At 38.3% G+C, this 15,526-nt stretch overlaps 1 protein-coding gene across 1 annotated transcript; it reads right to left on the bottom strand.

Moving 5' to 3' along the window:
• Positions 1–6,395: 6,395 nt before the first annotated feature.
• On the bottom strand, positions 6,396–15,526 carry LOC100373069 (ciliary microtubule inner protein 2B-like). The gene is made up of 6 exons (XM_085492432.1): positions 15,257–15,526; positions 10,364–10,599; positions 9,484–9,635; positions 8,959–9,097; positions 7,586–7,807; positions 6,396–6,638 (listed from the first exon to the last, which is right to left on the bottom strand). Exons 1-6 carry the CDS (start codon positions 15,307–15,309, stop codon positions 6,544–6,546), a joined length of 897 nt encoding a protein of 298 aa, XP_085348558.1. The 5' UTR covers positions 15,310–15,526; the 3' UTR covers positions 6,396–6,543.

The following is a 15,526-nucleotide window of genomic DNA, read 5'->3' as shown; positions in this document are numbered from 1 at the left end:
CCTTGCCCGTTTTGGGTTATTCGTGTCCACCTAAAGGATATCTATCTGTTGTTCGGCACGGAAACTGTGATTTACTAGCACTACAACTGCGTCCCCGTATCGATTTGTATTTGAACTTAAAATAGCATTATCTCACGTACATTGCACTGGTTTTACGATGATAGCGCCACCATCCGTCGCTAAGCTATCGCGGGAGAACAATTAAATCGAGAACTATAAAAAATTGTTCTCTAGATTCAACATGTTTGTTTTCACTCTCGTCAGTTTATAATCAAGTCGCGATATAACGTCAAATATATTTTGCAAAATAAGAGCGTGAGTTTGTGCTGCTAGATTTAGCATGCATTTCGTCTAGGGGATCTGGCTTGTTTCGCTGATAACAACTGTACCTCATTGGCTCCGTGCCAGCATAGCCCGAACGATGTTTACGTTGCGTTGGCCATAGAACTAAAGTCCATTGCATTAGTGTATAGCCTGTTATACGATTTTATTATCTTGTAGTAGTTTGGTCTCCCATGATGCCTCGATGTTTGCTTTCCAGGGCCTTGAAGTACTGCCGACATACGCTTCTCACGAGTGAAGTAAATCGTCTAGACTGGCCCAGCCATAGCATTTTCTAAAAAAATCAAATGTTGGTTCGCTGCGAAATTACGCGAGATATAATACAATGTTCTTAAAAGGGATTATAATATTAAACAATATGACTATGTCAGTCTAGAAGTCGATGAGCAGAGCGAATTTCGCATAAACAATGTATTTTTACTCGCGTTGTACATGTCGCATGGAACCCGCATCGAACATGACTTAGTGTGTCGATCCTGGTGCTGGGAAGGTTAATGCATAGACCTTACGGTTTTCTAAGGTCTACGGTTAATGTGATGTTAATGTGACGTGTATTGCATTGTATGGACTAGCAACAAATGCAATAAGTTATTTACCGTAATGCATGTTATTCATATTCTCCTCTGATATTAATGACTCGGATGTTGTGTTGATATTGAATTATTCTCTGGTTTTAGCAGCGTGAATAACATCATTGTGAGAACTGTTACGTTGAAACTATGCTCGTCTTCTTTTTCGAAAAGAAAATTTGAAAATGACTCTAAAAGTATCAAAATGCGAAATAATGTTTGTTTGTTTTCGCGATCATTCCCCATTTAGTTTGTATTTTAGCCATTTTTATTCGCATTTTTTGAACTTACAGAGAACAAGAAACCAAGTTGAAACCGAATATTGCATTGTTGCAAACATAGTTGTCATGACAACTAATTAGTGGGTTCTCAAAATGAGAGCGCTTCGGCTACAATTGCTGTAACTATTACTTACATTTGCCTGTTACTGAAATTAATTTTTACGCCATATATTTCCATTGTGAAATAACTATTCATTTGATGAAATCGCTCACAGCGTCATGAACCAACCAATGACCATCCACGTATACATATCGCTTCGCTAAATTTCAGGTTCACCCTTAAAATTATTTTCTGGCGTAGTTTCTTTTTAGTGTGTAAAATTAGTAATTCAGTCATCATTTACTTTGTGACGCAAAAGTGACGTAAATAGGTGAAATGGCGGATGATTACAGATCAAAACGTTATCGGTGATATGAATGGCATTCCCTTCACCCGTTGACGTCATACAACCCCTCTGTCGCTAGAGGGCGTTACGTATAGAGACGATGTACTACTAGTATATAGCACGCGGCTGGGTTTGTTAAAAAGTTCTCCCACCAAACTGCATCTGTTTCTGATTTATCATTGAAATAAATACAACTGGATATCATCATTAGATCTGCTGGTTTGTTCTCATCCCGTGTTTGTTCAATGACAGTGACCATTGTTGTCGCGTTTCTCAAGAACACGTCTGAAAAACATATAACTATCAGGGGGAAAATCTTCTCCTCGGGGTTCTCCACACGTGTAAGGGGAGAATCTCGTCTTGTCTCTCTATCTTGTCTGCTTGAGGTGCGGGATCAGGAAAGTCATTTAAGCTTTACAGTCAAATAGACACACACAACGAAATACGTATCAACTCTCGTCTTAGTCGGTCAGTCGAGCACTCTATAAGACACAGCGCCCTGGGGAAAAATCCCCAAGACTATCGCAAGGCTGACCCAAGACTCTCCTAGACTGCGTCTCTCGTGATGTTTTCACCAAGTCCAACTAAAACTCTTTATTCACTTTCAAAACCTTAACCAATTACAAAGCAGTTTAAAGACTCTAGGGCGTAACCTTCAATCATACAGCCAATCACACGTCATATCTTTTGATTAATCGTTCACTATATTAGTAACTGCGAATACCAACTGTCAGAAATAGTAGTCCGGATAGCGACGGTTATATCGTAATTAGTTCCAAATCACTGAGTCAAGATCCGTCCAGGACCTCGCATGAGTCTAAACGATGACAGATATAACACATCCATTCACTAGTAATCAGCTAAATAAGTCGATCAACAGATACGTGAAAACAAATTGATGACATGACACTCAGGCTGACGGTCATCGCGATTTAATTTGATAGGGTGCATTCAAAGAAATTTGCACTACAGTCGAATGCATACTTTCATGGTATCTCAAGTGAGTTGGGCACGCCCAACGGTTGATCTATTTAATAATGCTACCTGTGTCGTTTTAACGGTTGGCTCTTTCATCGTGTTGACCAACCTGACAACCAAAGTTTGAATAATAATCAATTATTTCCTCATCGTATTGTAATTGCAAGAGTGTCACGTGACACAATCACTTGTATCTAAGCTATATAGAAGTATTATATTGAGTGGGTAAAAATACCCAGAATTTATCTATTTTTGTAATAAATTGTACTTCTGGTCTGTGTAGTTATTACATTTTGGGTCACCAGCCTATTTTTCGGCAAAATGTTGGTTGTATTAGTATTAGGTTGTAGTGTCTCCCTCCACTGGATTGCATTACCATGATTTATATTAATGTATGTGTGGCGCTACACTATTTAATCCGACAAGAGAAAAGAATACCCAGATATTCAACCACCTCTCCATTTTATCCTTATTTACGCCAATTTACCATTTTTTTTATTTTTTATAAGACTGCATTTAGCAGTCGCTGTTAACGTATAGAGTAGAATAGAATAGAATAGAATAGAATAGAATAGAATAGAATAGAATAGAATAGAATAGAATAGAATAGAATAGAATAGAATAGAATAGAATAGAATTCTTTATTAATATATACCGTAAAATAATGAAATTAATTGGGGGGGGGCTAACAATTTAATAAAGTTTTTACATAGTTGAGCGGACATAACACTATCCGTGAATAGTAAGACAATTTACAATATGTAAGAATATGGCATATGTTGTTTATTTATACCGGTAATATATTCCTTATGTTGTAACACTGTTCAATGTTCTTTATGGTTTCTTTGATTAGTGAAGTGTCCTTATTACTCATTATTTGTATGAATTTAGTATAGTTTGTCATATCTTGGAATCCATATATACAGGATTTGGCTGTTGAATATAGAATGTCTCTGTTGTTTGCATATAAAATGCATTCTGTTTCAATTTTGGCACAATATAATATATGAAAATATAACATCGTCTGCAAGTCTGCATCGTCTCAATTAAGGTGCAGGCTGACCTGTGCTTTATAACATTTGTGGCAATTCATTAAAATTGAGAACTGAAAACAAAAAACAAACTCAACATATATTTTTGTTTTCAGTTCCCTGACTTATGCCAATCGGCATTCAAAATATTCAATAAAAATATCAGTATTTTATTTTTACATATTTGTATATATTATCAAGCATCTTGGGTATTTTACCCTCAACTCTTCCTTTTAAAAGCACGTGCCACAGTTTTTGATGTTCGATTTTATCAAACGCTTTAGCAAATCAATGAAGGCGCAATAAAATTTACCTTTTTCTTTGTCAAGCATTTTTGAATTATGTACTATCCTCTGTGGAGTGTTCCCTCTGGAAACCCGGCTGCACTTTACCCAGTACCTCGCCAAATGAAGAAACCGATCATTCACTGTAACAGTTTACTAAAAATGTTTAAGATCAAGTGGTCAGACAAGATCAGCAACCTGGAGATGTGGGAAAGAGCAGGACAAGAACCGGTGGAAAGACAGATCCTCAAGAGAAAATGGTCCTAGATAGGACACACTCTCAGAAAGCCACAAACGAGCATCACGCAGCAGGCCCTGACCTGGAACCCTCAAGGCAAGCGAAAGAGAGGAAGGCCTAAGAACAGCTGGAGAAGGGACGCTGAGGCGGAGATGAGGAGCATTAGTAACAGCTGGCACGACCTGAGAAGGAAGGCAGTGGAGAATGATCATCGGTAGCCTATGCTCCGACTGGGGCAAGGGGCCCAAATTAAAAAATATAATAAAAATAATCAGAAGATTAATTCATCTATAATTGCATGGTGTGTTAGAACAACCTTTTCTTTTATAAATTGGTACAACTCCTTTGACCAAAGAAAATTACACTTTCAAACATCCTTTTACTTGATAATAATTAGATGATATGAAAAAATCACCCAAGATACCGTCGGGACCGTGTGCTTTGCCACATTTGACCACTCTCCATCCCAGAGTTCTTAGCGCAGACAGGCTATCACTTCTGCCACACATGACTTTTCTCGCTATGATTTGCCACATATCAATACGCAGGTGTTAGGTTATTCAAACGGCAGCCCTTACCCAGTTGGCGAGGAAACTATTAAATCTTTCTCTTCCCATACACTTTCCATAACTTCCATCTGCTATGGTTTATTCTACGTCAGAATTGTATTCATTAAGAATACGTTTTAAAGTTCCCGCGAACTCCGCTATATTTAAATATAGTTCGGATTTGACCCTACCAATGCCCCTTGATTTGCATAAATACACAATCAAGATGTGGCAGAGGTGATTTGAAGAAGCGCCATCTTGCGTGGAGATTGACATTTGACATTACGTACTCTCTCCACGATATCTTCATCTGTGATTGGTCCGTTCAAGAGGTCAAAGCTGAAACCACAATTTGTTTCTATAAACACCAAATCATGAGTATTGCGGAAATACCTCAATAGACTATATTTTATGGCCTTGAGTATTAAAACTGCATTCATTGTCATACCAGGGTAGATGACGATGTTAATATGATGCCGATAGGATCATTTTCAAATAACTTAATTCCATTATTTCTTTCCAAGTAATTATAAAATAAACGTGTTCCGTGGTGACGTACGTACCACTAAACAAATTACCCTTGTCAACGTTAAAAGCACTGTTCTCAAAAATAACAATATACAATCTTGGAGAATGACACTTTATGCGAATAACTATAAAAACACGTGTTACAAACTAGAGTACAGACATCCACTGCAAAACTGCAAAATGAAGGTTGTTTCTTACGCCATGTACTGGACACTTTAAACCAAGGGAAAGATTTGTTTGCAAATGGGTATTATTACTCTCTCGCCAAATTCCTAATAGAACTGAGACGTTATATTCCAAATCTAATCAGTAAAATTGACGCTTAAAAGTTTATATTTCAAACCTTGCACATTCCATGAAAGTCTGTTTATGGTATCTTGTCCTAGAGACGGATAGTTGTGTTGACTGGTGAGATAAAACCTCAGACTATGATAGGATATAAAGGAACTGATCGTGGTGGTTCGACACATGGGTGGGTTGAGTGGGGATAAGATAAAATTAGATATGATATGATCTGAAGAGAGTAGTCGGAACATGGGTGGTTGGAGTGGGATAAGATAAAATACAACTTAGTACGGTAAGATATTTTATTTGAAAAAAGAAAAAAAAATAATACAAAAATACACATACAAAAACATGTACATGTAATACAAAAATAACACAATAACAAAAAAAAATAATTAAAATATTAACAACAAATGCAGTCTGGCAAATTTGTTTACATCAACCTGACGAAATACATCACATTTCGTTCATATACTTTGAGTAGTAGAGTAATTCCACGGTCATCGTACTGCGTTGTGTTTGATATGAATCTCATGCAACACACACAACGCGTGTAAAATACATTGTTTACGAAAAATTCACACTGCACGACGTCTGTGGCGCTTTAGCCTATCTTAGTTACATCGTGAAATGCAACGTGTTTCACTTCCAACAACTGCATTGAAATTATGAGTAGTACATTTTAGTTGCCATGGCGACTGTTATGACGTCCACATTCAAGTTCGTGACCACATATGATAAATCGTTTTTCCTTGCCATGACTTTATTATGATGTTTATCCACCAAAAATAGCAATATGGTCTGCACGTGCTACTAAACAGAACGACACAAATGCAAATGCTTTTACAACGTGGAAATACTAGTACGGTTCGTCACGGGGGAGAACTAGCCCATGAGGGCGCTTGAAAAAAAATAAAAAATAATATACTGTGTTTCTTGTATTTTATTCTAGCTGCATTGAAACCAAACACAACAAATAAACTGCACTCTTGGAGAAGTAAATATATTCAATGGAAGTAGTTTGAGTTTTATAAATGGACGGAATCTTTGTAAGATGGCAACCGTTGTCATGGTTACATAGTGGCAGATAAGAGATTGGATTCGCGTCGTATTCTTCTCGCGTTCAGGGTGCTATGACCAAAGGTGGTACCATACCGGAACTTCTGACCTACAATCAAGAAAGTAATATTCAACGTTCAACAAAAGTGCATGCATTGTTCACGAAATGGCGTCCCTAAGCAGAGTTTAATGGGATTAATTCTTCACGAAGTCGTTCGTTTCGGACAAATAGGTAAACTAAAAAGTAAACAATAGGTAGAATGGCGGCAGACGTATTCATAACAACTGTGGGTTGATATATTTTGTAAGAGATTTGTAAATGTCTTTGGGATTCGTAAACCGCTCAAAGGGTGTATCATAATGATGTTAGGGTTAAAAAGCTATTTGTCGTCTGCGCGGCGCTTTGTCCGTCCTTGTTCTGTTCCAAGCTCAGGGAAGTTCCAAAATCGTTCATCTGTGTTTTATTTTTAATAAATCCACCAAATCGAAACTAAACTTATTTAGTTTTCACAATACCCAATTTAGTTAATACCCAGGGATCAAGGATGGTCTCTCTGTTACAGTGATAGCCGAGAATGATGGATCCATGAAAACTTTAATTTTTATTTTTTTGTCAGCTTGAAGTTGAAACTGTCCTGTTCATTACAAGTTGAACTGGAGTTACAGTACACGGCTTAGTTGGCAGGAAAACACATTTTAAATATATATTTGCATAGGCATTATAATATGTATTTAAAAACATAATTCGTGAATAATAATACCACTGAAATAGAGTGTCGAAAGTCCGAAATTAAGTTGCGTTTTTTGAATACTAAAGTCTCGTCATTAAAAGCGCCCTCAACGCCAATATTGTAATAACTTTTGTTTTTTGCAATTGCAAGAAACTCAATGCTGTTATGACGGATTCCTCTATTTGTATTTGAAACTTACGGTGAATTCAAAAAGATATTAAACAAAGTGAACAACCACCGTGGTACTGTGAGACGAAATTTTAGTGTACAAAGCATACGCAGCTTTCAGAAAATATTGGGTCAAAGGTCAGCAGGATGTACTTACCAGGTATATGTCCAGTATACTGAGGCACCAGTCCAGAACTGATTGGGTATATCAGCTTAGAGTCGTGGACTTTTGATGCGTCACGCTGCAGGGTCACTGGCTTGTAACGATTTTTCAACACATTACCATGTTCCGTGGTGAACTCGTTTAGTGCATTGTGCGTAAGCTTAGGATATCCCACTCCTAACAGACCTCTCGCTTTGGGCACAAAGCCAGTGTATCCTGCAATCAAGAAATGTAGTTTGAAATACTAGGTGTGGACATTAAATTGATGACATTCTTGTCATTTATCTTTCCATACATCTCAATGATACGATCTAAAGCAATTAAAATATGAATTGAACAATCAGGGGTTGAGCTTTAGAATATATGTAATAACATGATGGTAGAGCATAGACTCTATAGTATATATAGTCCAGTGCTGACATAATGGCTGTAACAAAAAAGCTTATACCTTTGATTCTAACATAGATTGAAAAACATTGGCTCTAAAATTAGATTTTTAGAAGTCAATATAATGTGTAAACGTTGGTAAAATAGCAATTTATACTTCCTTCCCTAAAACAATAAAATATACAACATCCGGTTTATGGACAGGGATAACTCTCTACTCGCAGTTTTGAATAAAATTATATAATTGTTTTAATGTTTGTAATATTGCTCCTAGACTAATTCAATTTTTGATTTTCTCATGAGAAAATTTTGTTCATCAATGTTCTCCGACATCGAGGTTATTTTGTTCTTGACTGAGCTGCTTGAACAGTTATTTCTCACGCACGCATATCCCATAATGTAATGCGCCAATTAGGGACGGACTGGGGACAAAAACCGGCCCTGGACTTCCCCGCCAATAGACCTACCAAAAACGGGGGATGGCAATAGCGCTATAGTGGTATATTGTCTGTCATAACGGTCCCCACACAAATGAACTATTTATGATTGTTTATTCACGAACTCAAGAACACTATTACATGTATTTACGAACGACTAAACATAACTTGTATCTTCGAAACACAAATGAACATCTAGCCTTTTATACAGCCATATTACAGTCACTTCTACGCTTGAATTTTAAAGAGTGAACACATCTATACCACTGTATATACAAAATACAATGTAATTACACTGAGTAGTCATACTGAGGCCCGACGGCCATTCTGGACTTTTCCAGAAGCACACATCAGTCCGCCCCTGGCGCCAGTGGCGTCATTGTAAGTGTATGCCCCTGGTCAACGTTCATGTTATACACCGTACAGACGTGAAAGTTGCGACACCAACGCATCGAACAAGCGTACAAGTTACGATGGTACAGACGTACAAGTTACGATGGAAAATCAAAATGTACAAAATCACCGTCGCACTCACATTCCTACCTGACATGAAGCATTTCTTGGAGTCTTCGTTTTTCATCAAGTACGGTGAGGTTGAGTGCTGGTCGGAGTACAGACTACAATACGGTTTGGCAGTCTTGGCAGTTGGTTTCATAGGCGATGGGTAGCGGGTTGTTATCAACTAGAACAGTAAAACGTATAATTATGGTGTTATTACGACGCCGAATTTATTTTCCAGAAATCAAATCCAGACCAGCCTATATAGGGAGCGGATTCCTGGTAAAAGTTACCATACGTATCCGTCCAATTTATAGCCCTAAACATCATGATGTTTATTGATTCTAAATGTTACCCCGGCATCTACCCTTGTAATGATTACGCGTTTTTCTCAGGATTGTCCTTTTTAGCTGAATTCCTCCAAACACAACTAAAACTAAAAATGCAATCACCTGAGACCAATACAATCTAGTCTGTAAGGAATCACTCCCGACTACCACGTGACCAGTATAATTGATTGTTATATAATGTAAAGCCAATATATATGTAAGATATATATTTTTATAATACCTTATCACGACCGGAGAGTGAAACTCTGCCACTTTGCAGTTCATTTATCTTACTGGAGTGAATTCGCTGATCCTTTTCGAAGTCTGAGATTGCGTTCAGAGAGCTGTCTGCGTACCTAGTACCGAAGTAGTGCTGACCTTTCGGGATGTAACCTGTGAGGGCGGTACGAGGAAAGAACCATGACGTATTGAAAGGGTTGCGCCAGGCACAGTCAGCTGGTGCACATCTGATATAATAAAATAAATGCGATATTTACTATGTGGGGGCCGCCATCCTGAATGACGCATAAAACTAAATAAGAAATTATTTAGTTTTATGCGTCATTCAAGATGGCGGCCCCCTTATAGTAAATATCGTATTTATTTTATTATCACGTGTGCGCCAGCTGACTGTGGCGCCCGGTGATCAATGCACACATCGAACAATCAGTTGAAACTCATTGCAGTACTTCACTAAAATTCGACGTTTTTGTAAAAATTCGACATAAACTTTTTAAGTCCGTGATTTAGCCAAGCTGAAACTACCTAGCTATCAGAAGACATGTATTTCCCAAGGGTTGAAGAGACGAAACGCTTATGTGACGTCAAAATGACGTAATTGTCATTCAAATCAACTGTCTAAGTGGTTGTGTATTTGTTCATCATTTAGAATATTGTAAACCTCTTAAATACATATCAAAACGTGCACGATATGAACCCATTTGCGTCACATAAACGTCTATCGCTAGATGGCGCTATTGACAGAAAATTGTGTAAAAGTCGTGGTATACAATGAGACATTTACACCTGCATAACCGTATGTTATTCGTCGTTTTTGACCCTACGATTTGTTTTTATTACTCGGTTGAAGGACTATAGTTTAAAATGTTAGGGTTACTTACCGGTATATCCGGGTACCATCTCCCCTATCAATTTCTGGTCGCCCCAGCTCTGGGTACGTGTTCTAAGAAACTCTGCCCTTCTGTCTGGAACGCCCTCAACCCCCGGCCGAGGACTAGTCTCTGCCAACACAGGACGTGGAGAACTGGCTACATGTGGATTTGTGAGGAGTTGTGACGTTGTTTTACCGAAGGTTTCACCAATCTGGTACTTGAATTGGGGGCAAAAACCACAGTACCTGAAAAAATAAACACGGTTGCTAACAGTATATTTATATTTTACTTGATACATGTATGTTGATTAGCAAGTTAAAATTACAGTTGATGGCTGTAAGTTCATGAAACGTACACCATATCAACTCAGAACTTTGCCAAAATAGTCCGGATGATCACGTGACTATGAGTTTGACACGAATGGCATATTGTATCAACTACTAAGTATACCGGGGGTAATTGTAGAATAACGTAACGTGACGTAAACGTAGTACTACATTCTGCATCGAAATACTAGTATTTGACCTGGGTACTCTTTTCCGTGGTTACCATAGCAAATGTGGTATACAACCCAAACTATTCGCGGAATTAATCCCACAAAGTGATTCCGATGGAGGGCGTGACAAATCGCGTGTTTAAGGGTGGATAATGGCGACTTCCGCTTGGAATATTCATGAGTTAATTCAAGTATAATTACGTATTTATACTAGTATAACAGTCGTCACACAAACTCAATTCAATCGAAAATGACGTCAAATACCAATAGTTCAAAGGTCGAGCTATTACGTCACATGGCAACTGGGCCAAGTTTATGGTAACTTATAGCAATGCCACGGCCCTCTTTTCCATACATTTAGCAGCAGCTTTTTTTAACACACTCAATGAAGCAAAGCAAAAGGCGACGTGCAAAGACTTACACACAATGCACCAAGTAAAATTCAGGCAATAGCGATTACCACGGTTGGAAACAATGGTATAGATATAAAAGTATAAAATGTACACAAATCAGAGAATAATGACGATGAATGTAATCGAATTATGTATACATGTATACAATTGTTGTGGTTCGATTTCCACTCGTGTCACAGGTCATTGACAATACAATTGTTGCCGTAATTACAATATGCACTGAAAATTAGACTGTGAGTGTGAGTACATTTTGTGCAAACTAGTTTAAGTCGGAATTTTCATTCGAACACATGCCGGAGGATCTTTTTTTACAAATTTACGGTAATGTCTGAATAGAAACTTTGCCAATTACTTTAAAACTCTATCTCGCTGGGTGTGATCCTGTGATCCAGCGCCCTCATAGCAGTCTTCGAGCAACGTCGCGTTTGATATGGAAACCATAGCGACGCGTGTAATTACATTGTTTGTTTACATTAAATTCGGAAAGGCTTCAAGGTAGAAGCTTATACATTATTCATTTTGCAATAGTTGTACTCCCAGACAATATAAGGATATTGACTTTAAAAAGTTTGGGTCACCAGCCTAATTTTCGTGAAAATAATAATGGTTATTTTGACACTATTATAATGATTTTACCACAGGTTTCTATAGCAAAGATATTATGCCATATCTGAAATTGTAGGCAGGTGACATAGGCTGAACAGGTCATATATTGACAATGATGAGGTTCGTTTTATTTACACAAAGGTATGCTATTTCATTGCGCCATGGGACACTACTAGCTCTATGACTGTACAATGAACATTGTCCTGCGATTTATGACCAACTTACTAAAAAATAGGGGTCTGCCTACCCACAGTCCCTGTGGCCTACCTTAAAGCGGGGGAGTCGTCACTTACGCATGCGTCAGATGGCCATAGCGTGTGATTGTTTACAGACAAGCGTCTACCCATGAGCATTTGCGTTTTTAGCGTGTTGTTATCGTTGCTTGGGACTCAATTCCCGCGCGTGCGCAGGTGACAACCCCCCGCTTTAAACACAACCATTCTTGATGAAAATACCAGTAAATATAATTGCAAAACAAAACGAAATATAATTTGGAATACAATACACCATTGTTCTGATTATAATAATTACATAACGTACTAAAATACATACGTGATATGTGGCGGGTGTCGGTCGATAACCCCCCCCCCCCCTCGATAAATATAATTTTGATTGGCAGACTATTAGAAGGACTTACAATGAAACGATGAACAGAATCGAGCAGAAGTAACTCTTCTGACCCCTCTATGTGGGCTCTACAGATTGGCCGTGATTAGATAAAATACACGTACCCGCATGGAACATGATAGAAGGGAGACGGGCCGAAGTTAAAGCGTGGTGGTCGTCGCAATGTATTTTACACGCGTTGTATGTCGATATGAGTCTCATATCGAACAGGACGCGGCACGACGACTGTCGCCCTTTAAATTGTTCAACATGAACATGATTTCCATCACCAAGGTCAAGTCGAATGTATTTGAAAATCAATGAATACTATTTGTTACCTTTGTACATTTCATTATCTGTTCAATGGTGCGTTCAAATGATCTGATTTCCGATGAAAGCGATATGACTTTCACCAATTAGTACGTTCCATTGGTTTAATAAACGGTCATTTCCAGAAGATTAATTTGTTATTCATATCATTGAACTCTTGAAACATAAATACAGTAGCATCCCCACAGGAGCATTGATGTTTCTGGAAAGACCTGGGGATAAAGAATGTTGTTCAAACAAATTCCACACGGTTTTGCATCCGTTTATCCCTTTCTTCGCGGCGGTAAGCTGGAATATTATACCTTGAAAGTTCAAGATGATAATACGTAGACATTGTTATTTTTTTACTTTCATAGTATTGGCGTCATCACATTTGTTCGGGAAAGAGGTAGCGCTTGTCGTTGTTATGCGACCTTACTAAAAAAGAATTGACGTGAAAACGGAACATCGTTCAGTCGTAAAATGAATCGAACGCGGACAACAAACGAAGCCAGTAAAGATAGAGGGGGCAAATGGGGGTTACAGGGATTAAAAAATGCATTATACGTTTTTACAGGAAATAAAAAGGAAAGTTCCAATTACAGTAAAAACTACTAATATTTTTGTAATTTGTGTCTAATAAACAAAATTGGAAATTGTGTACGAATTACGACATTTAATGTGGAAAATGCTTTATACGCTTACAAAAGATAATATCTTTGTACAAATTACGAACGAATAAAATAGCTGACTACATTTTATACCTTTTCCGTGTCCACGAATTTACGCTTGTTATTTAGTTAAATTACATTATTACGAAAAATAAAAACAATTGATTACAGCTTACGAAAATACCCCTTGCCAACCCCTCAAGATATGTTCAACCCCAACGGCTTGAGTTTACTGTAGCTTTTCAGTGATTGGTTGTGAATCTCAAGAAAGATCATTAAGTCCTTGCTAAGTTATTTCAATGCTACAACTATACAGTTATAAATACGTTCGTAACTATTTTGTTTTGTCAGAATCAAGCGCCGCCTTGAATAATTACTCGCATTGCGTTATGACTATACGGTTTGGACAACTACATACTAGTTCAATACAATTTCATTTTTCTCCTCTGTCGTACCAGTCAGGACTGACTCCTACGATAGTTCCTTCCATCGGATGATATTTAAACTGTAATTCTCTGCTATTCTTCAAGTTTCATACTCACATGGAGCATGGAAGGTACTCCGTTAGTACCTTCCATGCATGGAGTTAGCTCCATGGTACTAACAAGTAACTTGCCGCTATTATATTAAACTGTTTAGAGAGTAACAAGTCGACGAAAAAAACTTGCGGCGGTGAACATGACTTGTTTATCAATTGACAATCTCAACTACGCCTTCCAGAAGCCGACATAACACACATCAATAAAAACAGTGGCTTCTTAGTGTCCCGTAATCGACATATGATCGCCCCCGGTGAAGCATTGTGTGGTAACAATAGCAACAAAATGGCTACATCGTGTAAATTTCACCGCGGTCTTTGGTATTCACTGGGTGGAACGGGAGCAATGAATGCTGCCCGGAATGCAGCATGACAGCAAATAATGTCATGACACATTTAATGAAATAGGTCTGGCAATATTTATGTTCCAATCATCTAACCAGGTGTCCGGAAATATAGACAACAGGTGTTTTCATGATCTCTGTTCCCATGGTGTCATTAAATCGATCTAAACATGTACTAAACTGACCGCGTTACGTGTCTTTTAGGAACACATTGTCTGGATACAATGACAGTAACTAAATACTATACACTAATACCAGTGCTACCCCTTACAAGCAACTGGGATCATGTGCTCCGATTTCAGGGTCGTCACTACACAGGTTGCGAAGACCTGTGCAACAACCAACATATCAAATGTGATAAAACTTTTTTTATTGCGACAAATGAGCATTGTTTAAATTTGTATAGGGTGCGATGACGTGTTGTTAACGTGAAAGTTAATAAAAACCACGAATGCGACGTAAACATGCATTTTTAAAGTTACGGTAGAAAGCTAAGCAACATCGACGGATGACGAGTATGTTCCGTCACACTGCCTCGGGTGGCGACTTTGCCGGTCACACTGCCTCGGTGATGACTTTGCCGGTCAAACTGCCCGGGGTGACGGACATAGTATACTAGTACACCAAATTTAGCGAAGGAATAAACAAAACGTCCCAACAGGTGCATTTGTTCGGTTAACGAAGTTGTAAGTTACGTCACTCCGTTCCGTTCCGAAGTATGGAGTCATGTGTACAGGCAATTTAATTGTATATCGTCCCGTTGACCATCTTGAAGTTTACTGTTACCGGTCCGTTAGGGTTAGTACTTGTCTTGGACATAACTTGTAGCAATGCGTACATCATGAACACGTCCGTTGTACGGACAGGGGTATCCTGCATTTCTACGGTCTAAAACAGACATATAAATTATCGTACTTACCCAGGCGTATGATATGGATCGGGAGTCATTAAAATACTCTTTCCCTGTGCCATATTGACGTGTTGTCTTGGGGTATGTCCGGAGAATGAAACGGGGGTTCACACTTTCTATTATGTACACTGATACGCCACTTCTACAAACGGCTACATAGGTAATAATGAACAATGACAGAACGTCGGAGACAGTCCAGATAAGCCACTGTCGGGTGTCACGCGTTCGCCTATCCAACAATGGAACGCTTCTGCGCGTTGTTACCAAGGAAGCGACAAG

Source organism: Saccoglossus kowalevskii, chromosome 17 (assembly GCF_978046115.1).
Source record: "Saccoglossus kowalevskii chromosome 17, keSacKowa6.1, whole genome shotgun sequence".
NCBI classification, from domain to species: domain Eukaryota; kingdom Metazoa; phylum Hemichordata; class Enteropneusta; family Harrimaniidae; genus Saccoglossus; species Saccoglossus kowalevskii.
The sequence above is the reverse complement of the archived record's forward strand: the minus strand, read 5'-3'. Positions and strand labels throughout refer to the sequence as shown.